The sequence below is a fragment of the Salvelinus fontinalis genome, chromosome 23 (assembly GCF_029448725.1).
Source record: "Salvelinus fontinalis isolate EN_2023a chromosome 23, ASM2944872v1, whole genome shotgun sequence".
Taxonomy (NCBI): Eukaryota; Metazoa; Chordata; class Actinopteri; order Salmoniformes; family Salmonidae; genus Salvelinus; species Salvelinus fontinalis.
The window spans coordinates 42757617-42776771 of record NC_074687.1 but is presented as its reverse complement, the minus strand read 5'-3'; the positions used below and the strand labels follow the sequence as shown (position 1 = coordinate 42776771).

General features: G+C 43.1%; 1 protein-coding gene across 1 annotated transcript in view; it reads left to right on the top strand.

Moving 5' to 3' along the window:
* The window catches only part of hibch (3-hydroxyisobutyryl-CoA hydrolase), a 54511-nt gene extending 41875 nt beyond the window's left edge, over positions 1 to 12636 (top strand). The window contains exons 10-14 of the mRNA XM_055878982.1: positions 1742 to 1800; positions 8877 to 8958; positions 10436 to 10558; positions 10784 to 10817; positions 11017 to 12636. Of these exons, the coding sequence (XP_055734957.1) occupies positions 1742 to 1800; positions 8877 to 8958; positions 10436 to 10558; positions 10784 to 10817; positions 11017 to 11132 (414 nt within the window). The 3' untranslated portion in view covers positions 11133 to 12636. The remainder of the gene's footprint in view (positions 1 to 1741; positions 1801 to 8876; positions 8959 to 10435; positions 10559 to 10783; positions 10818 to 11016) is intronic.
* The last annotated feature ends 6519 nt before the right edge of the window (positions 12637 to 19155 follow it).

The window sequence follows — 19155 nt, the reverse complement described above, 5'->3', positions numbered from 1 at the left end:
AGACGTATGTGGCAGGGTTGACGGCGCATGCGCAGACCAGCTGGCTGGAGTGTTTACAGACATATTCAATCTCTCCCTATCCCAGTCTGCTGTCCCCACTTGCTTCAAGATGTACACCATTGTTCCTGTACCCAAGAAAGCGAAGGTAACTGAGCTAAATGACTATTGCGCCGTAGCACTCATGTCTGTCATCATGAAGTGCTTTGAGAGGCTAGTTAAGGATCATATCACCTCCACCTTTACCCTCCACCCTATACCCACTGCAATTTGCATACCACCCCTATAGAGCCATGGATGATGCAATCACTATCACACTGCCCTAACCCATCTGAACAAGAGGAATACCTATGCAAGAATGCTGTTCATAGACCCTCATCATTAAGCTCAGGGTCCTGGGTCTGAAACCCGCCCTGTGCAACTGGGTCCTGGACTTCCTGACGGGCCGACCCGGGGGGCCCCGTCAGGCAACAACACCTCCACAACGCTGATCCTCAACACAGGGGCCCCACAAAGGTGCGTGATCAGCCCCCTCCTGTACTCCCTGTTCACCCATGACTGCGTGGCCATGCACGTCTCCAACTCAATCATCAAGACGACGCAACAGTGGTAAGCCTGATTACCAACAATGAGACAGCTTACAGGGAGGAGAAGAGGGCAATGTCGGAGTGGTGCCAGGAAAATAACCTCTCCCTCAACATCAACAAAACAAAGGAGCTGATCGTGGTCTTCGGGAGACATTAGAGGGAGCACGCACCACATTAATGGTGCCACAGTGGACAAGATGAAAAGCTTCAAGTTCCTCTGCGTACCCATCACTGACAATCTGAAATGGTCCACCCACACAGACCGTGTGGTGAAGAAGGCGCAACAGCACCTCTTCAACCTCAGGCGGCTAAAAAAATGTGACCCTCACTAATTTTTAGAGATGCACCATTGAGAGCATCCTGTCGGGCTGTATCACCGCCTGGTACGGCAACTGCACCGTCAGCAATCGCACCGCACTACACTGGTCACTTTAATAATGTTTACATACTGTTTTACCCACTTCATATGTATTCTAGTCATAGCCTATCCTACTTAACTAATGCTGTACATATACTATTCTATCCTACGTATTCTTCAGATATACTATATATTCTACATCTGTATACCGTCCATAATTTCTATACATCCCATACATACTCACTCACTCCGACATTGCTTGTCCTTTTACTTCTTTCGATTCGTGTTTATTGTTAGATATTACTGCACTGTTGGAGCCAAGCACACAAGCATTTTGCGACCATTAAATTTGATTTGATTGCTTTTTTCCGTTTTGTGTAAATGTTTTGCTTCATACTAATTGGGTTGTTAGTCATATCTATGTAGGATCTACTGTGTGTGTGTGTGTGTGTGTGTGTGTGTGTGTGTGTGTGTGTGTGTGTTCACGCACCGTTGGTCTATGCCTTGGTTTGGTGTGTTCAGGGATAGGGTTTTTATAGCCCCCTATGTGGGTTTATACAGGGGTATTATAAACTTGGACCTGCATTAAGCCGGTGGAGTTGAACACAACAATATGTGGGGCGTAGTGTTGTGCCAACTGGCCTGAGATTTCCCAAAGTGTAAATGGAATTAAATGCCAACGCCAACAATATCTGCATTGCCAGTCCTTAACATTGTAATACACTCCCAAGAGGAAGAATGTGGAAACGAGAAAGTGTATGTATGTGTTTTAACTAGTATTCGTGAATTCTGTCCACAGAGCAGTCTGGATGCAGAGAAGCCATTTGTCCTTGAGCAGCACATAGACTTGATTGATAAGTAAGTCCTCTGAATACCACAGCCTCCATTTTTTCCCCCCTAGGTGGTCTAACTGATGAAGCCATGAGCCACACAATTTAGAAACGAGTTGGGTGAGGGTCAGAGAAGTGTATACAGCTTTTAACTTGCTAGCTATATTACAGTATATTGGAGAACAAAGTCCCTTTGTTCCTGGAGTCTGCTCACAAAGGTTTACAGATTGTATTAAAAACGAGTGCGTCGTCTCTAGTGTCTTCACGCTGATTAATGATTCCTGCCAACTCTGTCCTTATTTTACCGCTGGCTTTACCGCTGCTCACACACACACACACACACACACCCCAAGATAAAACCCAGCTCTTCGAAAGCATGGCTCCGTTACAGAGCGTAGCCATATTTATTGTAATAACACACTGGCAAGCCAGGTTGCGTTCCCTCCCATACCAAACAGATACAGAACATTTCCTTCGCACGAATTACTTTTCTCTGTGGTTTGCGATATGTGTCCATGTGTGACAGAGGCACACTGGCCTAGAGGACGTTGAGCCGTGGTGTAACCACAGCCCTTGGAGCAGTACATAAGCCTGAGTCATAGTAGGCCAACTGTTATTAGCATTAAACGCTTCTCTCTGTTAGTTGCCCTGTAGTAGCTTGACGCCAGTGTTCTTTTAATCCTGGTTCTCGGTACCCGCAGGGTGTGCAGGCTTTTGTTCCAGCCTAGCTCTAAATGATGTCACACATGATTCATCTAATTAAGGGCTCGATAATTACTGGTGTCAGATGTTTTAGTACTGGGCTAGAACAAAAGCCAGCACACCATGTGCGTTTCCAGGAACAGCATTGAAGCACACTGCAAAACAAACTGTTCTGTTACATTGAGCATTGGTGCCAATGATTTATATATACACTAGATGACTGACGGGGGGGGGGTGCTGTTTTGAAGCCACCGCACTCCATCTTGGCACTCCTCCACCGTTGTAAAAAAATATATTTCGGAAGCTAGAGAAATGCATTTATAGATGTAAAAAAAAAAATGTTATCAGATGTATTCTATTACAGACCCCTTAATGCATGCTTTTAAATTATGTGAGCTAAATGTCAAAATATCAAATGAAAAAATATAACATTTTCTTAAAGCATAATTTTTTTTTAAGTACTATTGTTACTTTCCCCACATCAACAACAAATGCTTAAATACTGTAGAATTCCATGAATTCCTATGGAGGACTGTTTCATCTGGGGAGTGCCAGTATAGCTGACCGGTTGCTTCAAAGCCTCTCATTGGCCAATACATAGCATAAGCAATCGAGGGTTTATATACATCATTGATTGGTGCACTGCTAACAGTTGGGCGCCTGCAGCACAGAGAGAGAGAGCACTTCCTTTTGAGCTGAGAAAGAGATCGCCCATAGTCGCTATTTATATGCCCTCTTATCGAGTACACCCTTCATTTTCACTTATCATCACTGGCCCTGTCTACCGTATGTGTTTGTTATGAAACGCTGTTGTGTAATGTAGGCTATTTTTGACACTTGTCCTTGGCTGTTTGCTGTTTTACTGACACACATACTCCTTCTGTCTCTCAGAGGATGATTGATGTAATGTTTAACTGTAGACAATTAAGGCACTGGTGGATGTCAATCCCACCTGCACACTGGGTATTATAACATTGGTCTCGTGCCAAGAAAGTGCATATTTCTTTAAAATAGTTTTTTCAGTGAGTAGTTGCATTGCTTTAAACATTTTGCACATAATGAAATGAAAGAGTGACCCCAACACATTCAGGTGCCGACATACGCTAGGTTAGTGGTTTCCCAACTTTAGTCCTCGAGTACCCCCAACAGCAAACCTTTTAGTTATAGCCCTGGACAAACACACCTGATTCAACTTGTTAGCAATTGAGGTTATTCTTCAATAACACAGACCCCAAAGCAAATCAGGGGGAGAAAATAGATTTATTTGAGCAGGACAAATCCTAGGTGCTATGCTGAAAATTAGATGTTCAGTCTTCCCTGTCCTTCAGTTTTTTTCTTCTCCACAGAACAAAGGACAGGATGCCACTTATAACCCCCCCCCCCCCCCCCCCCCCCCCCCCCCCACCACCATAGCCTGGGTTTAACAAATCAGAAGTCCTTGCAGGACAACTTGGCCAATGGTCAAATAACAAGTATCCCATTGATCGTTAATCCTAGTCCTCTCATCCCCTGCGTTGTGTATTTATCTTCCAAATATTATTACAAACTTGTCATCTAATCAGGTGAGGTGGTCAGGGGCAACAACAAAAATCTATCAAATTTTATTTGTCACAAGCTTTGTAAACAACAGGCGTAGACTAACAGTGAAATTATTACATACAGGTCCTTTTCCAACAATGCAGAGTTGAAGATAAAATATAAGTAGTGACACAAGGAATAAATACACAGTGAATAACAAAAACAAGTAAAATAACGTGGCTATATACAAGTAGTACCAGTACTGAGTCTATGTGCAGGGATACGAGGTAATTGAGGTAGCCATGTACATGTACACTATATGACCAAAAGTATGTGGACACCTGCTCGTCGAACGTCTCATTCCAAAATCATTGGCATTAAACTAGATGCTGGAACATTGCTGCGGGGACTTGCTTCCATTCAGCCACGATTATTAGTGATGTCGGGTACTGATGTTGGCCGATTTATGCTTGGCTCGCAGTCAGCGTTATAATTCATCCGAAAGGTGTTTGATAGGGTTGAGGTCAGGGCTCTGTGCTGTCCAGTCAAGTTCTTCCGCACCAATCTCGATAAACCATTTGTGACCCGTTTCAGGAAACTAGGCGTATGTCGCGGGTCACTACCTCACAGGAGAGCCGCTTGAAGGTGAACTTTTTTTTTAATCAAAATGCATTTTTTTTGCAGAAGTGCCTTCTTGAACATGTGAACTTTCATGTGCCTTAATAGCAAACTTGTATGCCATCTGTAAATACGAATACATTTGTTAAATTACAAGCCTAGTTGGTTTAGCCACTAGCCATGATTAGCTGAGATAAGGAGTGGGCTGGACATGCTAAGAGATGAGTTTGGATTGGTCTGCCATATAACAAGCTTCTGTCCATTTGAGCTGGTCAGTATGTGTAGGTAATCCTGTCTAATGCGGGTTTACATTATTTTTTATTCTGTAGTAAAACTGCAGAAGTGTTTCTCCACTTTCTGGAGGACCGAATTTTGAAATCAGTGGAATTCGAGTATGATCGCTAAGTAGATGGCGCAAACTCCGGATTACATCTTCAAACTAAAGGCAAACATGGCATCCGACAGGAGACGCGTCCATCCATGAATGATGTATACGGATACATTTTCAGATATTACACATTTCTAATTTTGACTAAGTGGTTTCATTTCAAGTTAGTGTACTCTTAGCTAGCTAGCTAACTTTAGCTGGCTGTCTCGCTAGCTAACGTTACGTGTATGATATTTTTATATGTATCTCAGAGCCATTTACTTGGCTAGCTATAGCCTAATGTTAGCTAGCTAACATAGAACCTGGTTGGTTAGCTGCCTGCAGATTCATGCAGGGTAGTAACGTAATGAGTTGGGATTATGATTCATTGTTTACCTAGCTAGATAGCTAATGTTATGTGTATGATCTTATTATTCATATCTCGGAGCCATTAGCTTGGCGAGCTAAAACCTAATGTTAGCTAGCTAACATTGAACCTGGTTGGTTAGCTAACTGCAGATTCATGCAGGGTAGTAACGTAATGAGTTGGGATTCTGGTTCATTATTTACCTAGCTAGCTAGCTACATGTCTTAACAAAAGACTCCACTATGCAAGTAACCATTTTGGGTGCGTTCGTAATTTCAGTCTGGCAATCTACTCAAATTTCAGAGCACTCTCGTCTGAGTGTACCAGACTGCAGAATAACTGATAAATTTACAAACCCGTTAAATATAATCGGTGTCAGTAAACGTCATCAAAAAAGTGTAATTAAATTGTTACCAGCAGCACAGTTAGTCACCAATGCTCTGGATAACATGAAAACAGCCTAACCAGCTCTGGTAGGGTGAGTCAAATGGTCAGAGTGGGGTGTTCTCTCATTGTGTCTGGAAGTAGCTAGCCAATGTTAGCCAGTTAACTTGGGTGCTTGACTGCCGTTGTGAGGTCAGACCGTTCGGATCCACCCTACTCATTGGCCAGAGCGCTCTGTACGCTCCCAGAGCGAAACGCTCTGAATTTACGAATGGACAATCTGACAGTACAGTTGCAGTCCCTAACGCTCTGGAAAACATGAAAACAGCCTAACCAGCTCTGCTAGGGCAAGTAATGTTCAGTGAGCTATTCTCTCATTTGTGTCTGGAAGTAGCTAGCATGTTAGCTTGGGTGCTTGACTGCTGCTGTTAGTACAGAACGCTCGGATCAACCCTTAAAGAGATGGGTGGGGCTAAAGCTTAAGAGGGTGTGAATGATGCTGAATGGGTGCAGACAAAGGAGGGCTCTCCAGTAGTGGTACCAAAATATTCAGAGGCCATTTTCTCAAAAGTAGGTTTACAAGTTTATCAAATTCAAAAGCAAAATTACTTTCCCATTCCTCAACTGTAGTGCATGATATGCCTTTTGTAGCTCTAAGTCTCTACTTTTATCCAATGTAAAAAAATATTTAAAAAACACAATTTCAAATGTTGCTACATAAGACCTATTTGACCCAGTCAGTCACATTTCTGTATGGACCTTGCTTTGTGCATGGGGGCATAGTCATGCTGAAACAGGAAAGGGCCTTCCCCAAACTGTTTCCACAAAGTTGGAAGCACAGAATTGTCTAGAATATCATTGTATGCTGTAGCGTTAAGATTTCCCTTCACTGGAACGAAGGGGCCTAGCACAAACCATGAAAAACAGCCTCAGACCCTTATTCCTGTTCCACCAAACTTTACAGTTGGCGCTATGCATTGAGGCAGGTAGCGTTTTCCTGGCATCCGCCAAACCCATATTCGTCTGTCGGACTGCCAGATGGTGAAACGTGATTCATCACTCCAGAGAACTGTTGCTCCAGAGTTCAATGGCGGAGAGCTTTACACCACTCCAGCCGATGCTTGGCATTGCGCATGGTGATTTTAGGCTTGTGTGCGGGTGCTCAGCCATGGAAACCCATTTCATCAAGCTTCCGACAAAAAGGTTTTGTAACGGCGTTGCTTCCAGAGGCCGTTTGGAACCCGGTAATGAGTGTTGCAACCGAGGACAAGACGATTTTTACATCCTGGCTGAGCCGTTCTTGCTCCTAGACTTTTCCACTTCACAATTTCAGCACTAACAGTTGACCGGGGAAGCTCTAGCAGGGCAGAAATTTGACGAACTGACTTGTTGGAAAGGTGGCATCCTATGACAGTGCCACGTTGAAAGTCGATGAGCTCTTCAGTAAAGCCGTTATACTGCCAATGTTTGTCGATGGAGATTGCATGGCTGTGCCTGATTTGTTGTTGTTTTCAGCAACGGGTGTTGCAAGGGGTGTCCATATACTTTTGTATATATAGTGTAGGTAGGGGTAAAGTGACTAGGCAACAGGATAGATAATCGACAGTAGCAGCAGCGTGTGTGTGTGTGTGTGTGTGTGTGTGTGTGTGTGTGTGTGTGTGTGTGTGTGTGTGTGTGTGTGTGTGTGTGTGTGTGTGTGTGTGTGTGTGTGTGTGTGTGTGTGTGTGTGTGTGTGTGTGTGTGTGTGTGTGTACAGTCCAGTATGTGTGCAAGTGTTAGAGCAGAAAAGGGTAAATGCCGGTAATCCGTGTAGCCATTTGATTAGCTATTTAGCAGTCTTGTTTAGCAGTCTTATGGCTTGTGGATAGAAGCTGTTCAGGCCAGGGTCCTGTTGGTTCCAGGTTCACTGGTACTGCTTGCTGTGTGGTAGCATAGAGAACAGTCCAGCTTGGTTTGCTGGAGTCTTTGACAATTTTGGGGGACTTCTTCTGACACCACCTGGTACAGAGATCCTGGATGCAGCCAGTCAAGATTCTCTCAATGGTGCAGCTGTAGAACTCGACTTGGGCTCCCGAGTGGTGCAGCGGTCTAAGGCACTGCATCTCAGTGCTTGAAGTGTCACTACAGACACCCTGGTTAGAATCCAGGCTGTATCACAACCGGCCGTGATTGGGAGTCCAATAGGGCGGTGCACAATTGGCCCAGCGTCGTCCGGGTTTGGCCGGTGTAGGGCGTCATTGCAAATAAGAATGTGTTAACTGACTTGCCTAGTTAAATAAAGGTAAACATTTTTTTAATATAATAAATACAACGTTTTGAGGATCTGAGGGCCCATGCCAAATCTGTTCAGCCTCCTGAGGGGGAAGAGATGCTGTCATTCCCTCTTCACTGGCAGTGTGTGGACCATGTTAGTTCCTTAGTGATGCGGACACCCAGGAACTTGAAGCTTTCGACTCGCTGCACTACAGCACCATCGACGTGGATGGGGGCGTGCTCATCCCTCCGTTTTCTGTAGTCCACGATCAGCTCCTTTGTCTTACTGACGTTGTGGGAGAGGTTGTTGTCCTGGCACCACACTGCAAGGTCTCTGACCTCCTTATAGGCTGCCTCATCGTCGTCAGTCCTACCACCATCGTGTTGTCAGAACTTGATGGTGTTGGAGTCGTGTGAGGCCACACAGTCGTGGGTGAACAGGGAGTACAGGAGGGGACTACACACACCACCTCCGACGGGCCCCCGTGTTGATAATCTGTTTTCGGTCATAGGAAATGATGGCGGAGACATTATGTACAAAAAAGTTTAGATCAGCGTAAAAGAACACACAAAATAGCAGAATTGGTCAGGAGCCTGTAAGACTGCCGCTATCCACTGCAGCGCCATCTTATATGATGGTTGGGGACTCGAGGACTGGAGTCACAGAAACACGGCACTAGGTGATGAGTTCAGATGGTGGAGTGAGTGAAGTTAGGGAAAGGGCATTTGGGAGCTATAGATAGAGGGGTAGGGCTATGAATTCCATGTGCAGCCCCTCACAACACCAAATGAGTGAGTGCTCTATTGTGTGTGTCTATCTGGGTGTGCATGTGTGTATTCAGCCATATGTACTTCAACTGACCGTGTCTCATTCCTGTATTCCTGCGGCCCTTAGGTTATTCCAGTCCAACAGCGTGGAGGGGATTGTACACAACCTAAAGACAGACGGCTCTCCATTCGCCCAGAAACAAGCTGAGGTGGGTCCAGCCTCAAGCTAGTTAGACTCACCGTGACCTCCATCCCCATCTCCCACACATACGCTAACTGGAGGTAAGGTAGGAGCTTTGGCTAGCAGAGAGAGGGGCTATAGAGGAACTAAATCTGTCGCTATGTAGAAATGTCTTTGGACTAGGTTCTAAATTTAGAGCGTTGGGCCAGTAACCGAAAGGTTGCTGGATCGAATCCCCGATCTGTCGTTGTGCCCCTGAGCAAGGCAGCTAACCCCCTGTTCCCCGTGCGCCGAAGACGTGGATGTCGATTTAAGGCAGCCCCCCACACCTCTCTGATTCAGAGGGGTTGGGTTAAATGCGGAAGACGCATTTCAGTTAAAGGCATTGAGTTGTACGACTGACTAGGGATCTCCCTTTCCTAAATGACTTCCTCTCATCTTCTCAATGTGAATGAAACCCAGCTAGCCAGCCAGTCTGACGTCATCTGAGAGTATGAGAACATAAGGCCAGCATTCAGGGCTCTGCTAACAGTAGTAATTGCCACTCTGTAAGCCCTTAATATGGTTAAGCTTATCACAGTGGCTCAATGAAAGGCTCTAAAAAAACACACCCTTAATAAGGATGATCACTTAACCGAACAGTCCCATCGGCAGTGTGACATTGGGTCAGAAACGCCCGATCTCTCCCAACTGTCCAAAGTCCCGTGTTGGGCAAACACTTGCCGTGGCACAACCTTATCCTGAATGATAAATACCTCCTTTTAATAGTGCCAAAAGCCAAGCTGTCCTTGTTTGATTGGATGCTAATGCTCTGTAAACCTGGATGCCATGTGAGAGAGATGTGCACAAGGATTGCGACGCATTTCCATGTTGCCTGGAATGACATTGTACGGTGTTGCCATCCCTGTTGCCGTGTGATCATAAGTGCAGATTCAGTGTGGAGAAAACTGATACGATTGCCTCATAATGCGCTGAGTGCCTACACACGTTTTTAATCACAGATGGTGTCGTTAATGAGATGGGATGTGCTTGATCGTAAACATGCCCGAATCCAGCTGGTGTATGAGTTGGGAGGAAGACGCTGGTTATGTAAAACAGGAAATGGGCCCGCTCTTCTTGAAAGAGAGCGATGATAATGAAGCAACTCTTCTTATGAAGCTGGATGTTGTAACTGCTGAGTGGAAAGTGCAGCAATTGGTATAGTCCATAAGCACAAACGTTTCCCTGTTGGTTCAAGGGCACTAATAAGAGAAAAATTGTTCAAGTATCTATGCAGGCTTTGGAGGGAAATCCTGAAATGCCCTTATTTCGTCACTGCCAATTATGGTACGAGAGTTACACTAATCAATGCAAAGGCAGTAATCGTGGGTAATGATATAGGCTACTCACAATATCACATGAAAGAATTGCTAGTGTATTGAACATTAGGTTCTGCTAGCTAATAACCACCTGGGCTACAGCTAAGAAGTTTTTTTGTTGTTTCTTTGTTTTTGTGAATTTCACAGACCCTCGCCAAGATGTCTCCCACATCACTGAAGATAACCTTCAAGCAACTTCAGGCGGGACGCACCATGAGTTTGCAGGAGGTTCTGGTGATGGAGTACAGACTCAGTCAGGCCTGTATGGTGGTACGTACCGAAAGGCCCCAGGCCTTTAATACTACCTTCTCTTCCTCGTCACATTTGATTTACTTTATCTTACAGCTTAAACGTTTTTCCAACTGAAGGTAATGCAATTGACTAATTTACTGGATTTTGAATAGAATAGACCCTCAACAGCTATGTACCTGTCTCCTGGTATTATTCGTTTAAAGCATGTATGTGTCAGGATTTTTGATTCTTGTTGTTTTGCAGAAGGGCAGTGACTTCTACGAGGGTGTGAGGGCAGGTAAGGTGTTTGACTCTTGCAAAACACATAAATAAATCCCTTTTGAGATTTTACAGATTGACCTCTTATTTCTGTACAATGATATTGAGTACTAATTGGCAAAAACTGCTCCACGTCCCTTTTGAATTTCTGTGCTATTAGGACTGTCAGTTGCTGTTTCTGTCAGTATGCAATTCGTTTTTTTGCTTTGTGTGCCTAGTGCTGGTTGACAAGGACCACAGCCCCAAGTGGAGTCCATCCACACTGAAGGAGGTCTCCGAACAGAGTGTGGAGGACTGCTTCTCGTCTCTGGGGGACCGTGACCTCAAGCTGTAAGGACACCTCCATAGAACAGAACAAGGGGTCAAGGGACACCACTTCCCGCTCACGAGGCCTTCTCATAGGAAGCGTCCTAGTTGCCTAAATGTGTTTCCTTCCCTTGTATCCTTTCCTTCATGGCCACTCATCAGAATCCATGTTCTCACTGAGAGCTTTACCGTTGAAATAAGCCACCACTTTCACCCATCAGTGGTCATACAGTTGGAGAGGAGACAAAGAAAGGAAGCTACTCTAGAGTAGTTGGTCACAGCCATCAGACATGGTACGCCAGTCACTGTGGCCTATCACAACAGCAGGACTTTGGCAAGATCACACCCCAGTGCTGTGCCCATTTTGCAATGCATTTTTAAACAAATTGAATGGACTCTTCAAGTATAACTTCTCAAAAGCTAGCATCAGGCTAAAGGGCTAAAGTTGGATGGATACCAGACCAGTTATATAGACATTGAGTCAGACAATATGTACAGTATCTCCGCTGTGCTGATGTGCAGTATTATTTGCAAAGACCAATATTCCTCGGTACAGTTGGTGGTGCCAAGAAACAAATGTTTGTTTCGGTGAGTAGCTGGGTAAGGAAGAGGTTCTGTCCTATTTGAAGTGTCATATAACTTGGGAGAGTACTGTCAGGTGGTTGTTATGGCCCTTGTTGAGTGTCATAATGTCCTGTTTATGACTGTCTTTCAGTCAGTCTGTCTCTCCAATACATTTCCTAGGGATTCAATCAAATACACATTGCTGGAAGCCTGGACTGGGAAATCACCATGTTAAAATGTACAGACTAATTTCTACCTAATTTGGATTTTTATGAAAGGGGGGATTTTGCAGTGCTTAGTCATTTTTCTGCAGTGTGTCTTCGACTGAATCTGGCCTTTTGCGTTTCTCTACCCAGCTCAAATCATTGATTATATGAAATCCCATTTGCAGCACTCAAACCCTCAGCACACAGTTAAGAGCTCTTACAGGCTCCCAGAGCGAAATTAGGGTCAGTAGCTAAAAGACCCACCACAAAGTTTGCTAAGTAAACAATGAACTAGCATAAACACTCTCCTGGAGAACACAGGCTCAGTAATTATCTTGGCTTCAGAGATAAGCTTTTATGGTTTAGGATTTGTCCTTCAAAAGTCACCAGCCAGGTGTCATTCTTAATGCCTTTTAGCTTTGTCCTGTAGCTGGAGTGATCACTCGGCGTTACATTTTTCATTGCATTACTGTATGGCAAAGGCCAGAAGTTCTCAATTCATTGTGCGCTCTTCAGTGTCCAATTCAATGGATACAATTTCCCAACAAATAGCTGTAAAAATCTCTTGTATATGGATATGCTGATAAAGATGTGTATGAAAACCTGATTGTAAAAATTGTCATTTGATTTAATTGTTTGAAGTCATCGTTGATAAAAGCATAATTACGTTTTGCCTGCCTATGTAACTACACTGAACAAAAATATAAACGTAAAGTGCTGGTCCCATGTTTCGTGAGCTGAAATAAAAGATCACAAATGTTCCATGTGGACAAAAAGCTTATTTCTCTAAAATGTTTTGTACAAATTTGTTTACATCCATGTTAGTGAGCATTGTGTCCTTTGTCAAGATAATCCATCCACCTGACAGGTGTGGCAATACAAGAAGCTGATCATTACACAGATGCACCTTGTGCTGTGGACAATAAAAGGCCACTCTAAAATGTGCACTTTTGTCATGCAACACAATGCCACAGTTGTCTCAAGTTTTGAGGGAACATGCAATTGGCATGCTGACTGCAGGAATGTCCTCCCAAGTGGCGCAGGGGTGTAAGGCACTGCATCGAGGTGCTAGAGGCGTCACTACAGGCCAGTGTTCGATCCCAGGCTGTGTCGCAGCCGGCCACGACCTGGCGACCCATGAGGTGGCGCACAATTGGCCCAGCGTCATCCAGGTTAGGGGAGGGTTTGGCCGGCCAGGATATCCTTGTCCCACCGCGCTCTAGCGACTCCTTGTGGCGGGCCGGGCGCATGCACACTGACTTCGGTCGCCAGCTATACGGTTTTTCAGAGAACTTTTGGCTCTCGACCTTTGCCTCTCCCGAGTCCGTATGGGAGTTGCAGCGATGGGAGAAGACTGTAACTACCAATTTGGATATCACGAAAAAGGTGTAAAAAGTACCCCCAAAAAGTATTAAAAGGAATGTTCACCGGAGCTGTTTCCAGAGAATTTAATCGTTTTAGAGAATTTGGCAATGCGTCCAATCGGCCTCACCCACAGACCACTTGTAACCACTCCAGCCCAGGACCTCCACATCCGGCTTCTTCACCTGTGGGATCATCAAAGGGGGAGGGCTGGATGATGAGTATTTCTGTCTATAATTAAGCCCGTTTGTGGGGAAAAGCACTTTGTTTGGCTGGGCCTGGCTCCCCAATGGGTGGGCCTATTCCCTCCCAGGCTCACCCATGGCTGCACCCCTGCCTAGTCATGTGAAATCCATAGATTAGGGCCTAATTTATTTATTTCAATTGACTGATTTCCTTCTATGAACTAACAGCAAAATCTTAGAAATTGTTGCATGTTGCGTTTTATATTTGAGTATTAATTACCTAGGGACACTTACTGTAAAATGAGACCCAGTTGGATATTCCATTTCTAAAGTGGAATGTTAAACATCAGCTTTGAGTACAAAGCTTGTAGCGTTGAGCTCCTAAAGCAGGGTTCCCCAAATATTATTATAGCCTGCCAAAGCCCCCCCAAATGAATTATGAATATTTTTTTCATTAAAAAAAATATATATAATAATCTTGGACCAGAGATGCAAAAAGTCTCAAATGCAATGTCCCAAGAAAGTGACCCTGCCTAAATAATGCAAAAGTTACATTTTAACGTAATTAATGAGGCCTAATGCAGCAGACAGTCAACTAATAAAGCAGGCTGCAGACCTTTTTGTTGTTCTGAAACGTAAATCTGCAACCGCAGCGCAATCAATAGGTGAACAGCGCCTGGTGCTGAAAATATAGCTAACTTGTTATGCAAGTGGCGCCCAGCAACAGATGGAGAACAACTACACCAGTTGAGTAATTCATTTCAACAATAATCTTCATTTTAATTTCACTTTACAAACAACAGGCTGACTTGCCTAGTTAAATAAATAAAAAACAAGAGAGCTGAATTGGAGTCTATTTCTTCCCGAGCCAAGGTCTATATAAAATAACTTGGCCTACCTCAGCCAGTTATGTGACTTAAAAGCATCTTTCACATAGCCTAGTAGGACTGTTTTTTGTATTTATTTATTAGGCCTACTTACAATTTGCAACTGGCCAAAAAGGTAGCGTTCTACATAAAACAATCATTTAAAGAAATAAAGGTAACGTCTGTGTCTATCGGTAGTGTCTGTATCGGGAGTCTCGGCATAACCTGCTCCTGTTACAAAACGAACAGAAAATACTGTCAGCATGAGACCTAAAATAGCCATGGATAAACACTAACAATAATAATAATCACAATAATGTTAGTAGCCTATATGACTATTAAGTATTAAGTTACTTACTGTTTTCTTCTGAGCATGCTACCCAAAACACACACAAGGACTCGGCACTCCTGAGCGCATCTGATTTGTCTCGACGTCTGGAATTCAATCAACTCAGTTTGAATTGCGGCCTCATCCAGCGAGGGTATCGTTTTCTTAGCAAGGGAGAATTCTCCACCTGGGCGAACTGTGAAAGGATACACATACATACACACGCAATGATATCTTTGAGCATGCTGTTGTAATTCATCTGGTGGAGAAGTTGTCCCTCAGGTGCTTGATAATCTTCCACCACCTCTGAAAATGCTGCGGCCTGGTCCCTCTGCCTGTCGTTTCTTCAGTGAGATGAAGTCCAGTAGCCTTCGATGAACTCGAGCTTCCTAGTAAAGGCCTCAAGTTTTTCCACCATGTCCACGACTGTTGTCCCTCTTCCTTGTAATTGCAGATTTAACCCGTTTAAGTGACAGTATGTCAGCCCAAAAAAAGCAACATTAGAGAGGGATTCCTTTAATTTCCAGAATACGAAGGTGGTCACGGCCCTCATTTAGCTTTTTCTGAGAAAATCCACAACCTGGTCATGCAGCTCACAGAATCGTTCTAGAGATGTTCCTTTACTCAGCCAGCGCACGTCGTTGTAAAGCAGGGGATGCATAGTCACTTCGCCCCCACCTACATGTACAGATTACCTCAACTAGCCTGCACCCCTGCACACTGACTCGGTAACGATGCCCCCTGAATATAGCCTCGTTATTCTTATTCTTATTGTGTTACTTTTTATTTTACCCTACTTGGTAAATATTTTCTTCTTCTTGAACTGCACTGTTGGTTAAGGGCTTGTAAGTAAGCATTTCACGGTCAAGTCTCCACTTGTATTAGGCGCATGTGGCAAATAAAGTTTGATTTGATCATCATGGGTGGCCTCTGATTCTGTCACACGCTTGTGGAAAAGACAGTGTTAGGTGCTTGATGTCCCCCTGATAAAGTTGATTATGCGTAAGACTTTATCCATAACATATTTTAGCTCAGCGTTTAGTCTGACACACGGCACACTCTGATGGATGAGACAATGCAAGCCATTCATTTTTGGGGCGATTTCCTTCAACCTGCTGACCAGCCCCCTGTGTCTGACCACCATAGCAGGAGCCCCGTCAGTGAACACAAAGTTGACCGTTTCGAAATGACAGGCCATGCTGCGTAAACAATTCTTCCAGCTTTGTGAATAGGATGTCCCTGGTGGTGTGTCCTTCGAAGGGAATCAGTGCCAGTAGCTCTTCTTTAAAGTCATTTCCATGAAAATAACAGACATACAGTGGCAAGAAAAAGTATGTGAAACCTTTGGAATTACCTGGATTTCTGTGTAAATTGGTCATCAAATTTGATCTGATCTTCATCTAAGTCACAACAATAGACAGTATGCTTAAATTAATAACACATTGTATTTTTCTTGTCTGTATTGAATACATAATTTAAACATTCACAGTGTAGGTTGGGAAAAGTATGTGAACCTCTAGGCTAGTGACTTCTCCAAAAGCTAATTGGGGTCAGGAGTCAGCTAACCTGGAGTACAATCATTGAGACGAGATTGGAGATATTGGTTAGAGCTGCCTTGCCCTATATGAAACACTCACAAAATGTGAGTTTGCTATTCACAAGAAGCATTGCCTGATGTGAACCATACCTCGAACAAAAGAGATCTCAGAATACCTAATATTAAGAATGGTTGACTTGCATAAAGCTGGAAAGGTTTACAAAAGTATCTCTAAAAGCCTTGATGTTCATCAGTCCATGGTAAAACAAATAGTCTATAAATGGAGAAAGTTCAGCACTGTTGCTACTCTCCCTAAGAATGGCTGTCCAGCGCAGAATGCTCAATGAGGTTAAACATTTTGACATAAAAAAAGTAGTGGACTACATTAGACTACGTACAGTAGACCTGTTTTTCCCCACCAATCAACGCACAGAGAAATGGACTAAAAATAATTTAATAGAGACATTGGTGATTTTATGAGCTTAATCAGATCTAAATTGTTATTGTCACTGAATTAATTATGTACTAATCCGACATGTTAATGTTGTTCTGTTCAATTTGTAGTGTAAGCCTATTAGTTGTGCTAATATTATATGTTAATTATGTTCTGGCTTGCCAACTATTAGCTCAAAAAAAAATTGTCCCGAGGCCAAACCTAGTTGACGAACCCTGTCCTAAAGCTTCTGAGCCACAATTTCAAAGCTAGTTGGCGTGATCCATTAATTCCATTAAGTCATTTAGACATCTCCCGGACCTGACCGTCTATCAGCTAATCTAATGATTAAATAAATGTTACAGGGACATAATACAGGTACAGGGGGAGCTGTTGGATCTGGATAGGCAAGGGTTGACCACATGATGAAATCTCAGTTTAAACCGTAAGTAGTGGATATTCAGACAGCAGATCCAAAGGTTAAGGTTAGCCAATAGCTATATGGAAATTGAAGTTGGTTGAGGTTAGTGTAAAGGTAGCCTTGATTCCAGCCGTCCTAAGTGTGTCAAGCCATTCTCAAATGCGAATACAGTGTTGCAGAGTAGGTTGGTGGGAGAAGCTGAAAGAGGACGAGCTCATTGTAATGGAATGAGCCCATCCTCCTATAGCTCCTCCCACTGCCTCCTCAGTGTAGAGATCTGATAAAACGAGACTAGGGTAAGGGTTAGGATCATTATTGGATATATCCTGATGCTCAGGATCAATGGCCCCATTTATACAGGGTGCTAGCTGGCATCCTGTGTCCTGATCTTGCCCACATTCTGATTGTGCCCACATCTTTAAAAAAGGTATAGACGATTAAAATAACTGATTGTGATCAGAACTTCCCGACCATTTCGGAAGTAGTCGGGATGAATTGATTGATTGGATGGATTAAAGATTTTTTTCTCTCACCCATCTACACATAATACCCCATAATGACAGTGAAATTGTGTTTAGACATTTTAGATTTTTTTTAAAATTGAAATACATAAATATCTAATTTGCATAAGTATTCTCAACCCTGAGTCAATGCATGTTAGAATTAGCATTGGCGGCGATTACAACTCTGAGTCTTTCTGGGTAAGTCTAAGAGCTTTGCACACATGTATTGTACAATATTTGCCCATTATTTTCAAAAAAATTCTAGCTCTGTCAAATTAGTTGTTGATCATTGCTAGTCAACCATTTTCAAGTCTTGCCATATATTTTTAAGCAGATTTAAGTCAAAACTGTAACTTAGCCACTCAGGAACATTAACTGTCTTCTTGGTAAGCAACTCCAGGTTTTAGGTTATTGTCCTGCTGAAAGGTGAATTCATCTCCCACTGTCTGGCGGAACACAAACTGAACCAGGTTTTCCTCTAGGATTCTGCCTGTGCTTAGATCCATTCCATTTCTGTTTTATCCTGAAAAACTCCCCAGTCCTTATTGATTACAAGCATGCCCATAACATGATGCAGCTACCACTATGCTTGAATATATGGAGAGTGGTACTCAGTAATGTGTTGTATTGGATTTGCCCCAAACATAACACTTTGTATTCAGGACAAAAAAGTGAATTGCTTTGCCACATTTTTTGCAGTTTTACTATAGTGCCTTGTTGCAAACATGATGCATGTTATGGAATATTTGTATTCTGTACATACTTCCTTCTTTTCCCTCTGTCAATTAGGTTTGTATTGTGCAGTAACTAAAGTGTTGTTGATCCTTCCTCAGTTTTTTCCTATCACAGCCATTAAACTCTGTAACTGTTTTAAGTCACCATGGGTGGTTTCCCTGAGTGGTTTCCTTCCTCTCCGGCAACTCAATTAAGGATGTCTGGATCTTTGTAGTGACTGGGTGTATTGATACACCATCCAAAGTGTAATTAATAACTTGCTCAAAGGGACGTTTAAAGTTTTTTACCCATCTAACAATAGGTGCACTGCTTTGCGAGGGATTGGTGGTGGATGAATCTGTGTTTGAAATTCACTGCTCGACTGAGACCTTACAATTATCTGTATGTGTGGGGTAAAGAGATGAGGTAGTCATTCAAAAATCATGTTAAACACTATTATTGCACACAGTGAGTATACGCAACTTATTATGGAACTTGTTCAGCACATTTTTACTCCTAAACGTATTTAGTTTTGCCATAACAAAGGGGTTGAATACTTATTGACAAGACATTTTCGTAATTTAGCTAAACATGATTCCACTTTGATATTATGGGGCACTGTGTGTAGGCCAGTAACACACACTCAATTTAATCAATTTTAAATTCAAGCTGTAACACAACATTTTCGAAAAAGTCAAGGGGTGTGGTGAATACTTTCTGAAGGCACTGTATAATATATTAAAGGCACAGTGCATTCAAAATGAGGTTTTCCTTCGTTTTATATCATATTGTACAACAGCTAATGAAGCTAATGTTGTAAAAGTGTGATTTTTTTTCATCAGTGTTATTTCCTGATAGTTGCTAGTTGAAAATACAATCTACACAGGACCTTCTAATCTGCCTTCAGCAGATTTGCATGGGTGGGAGTTTGG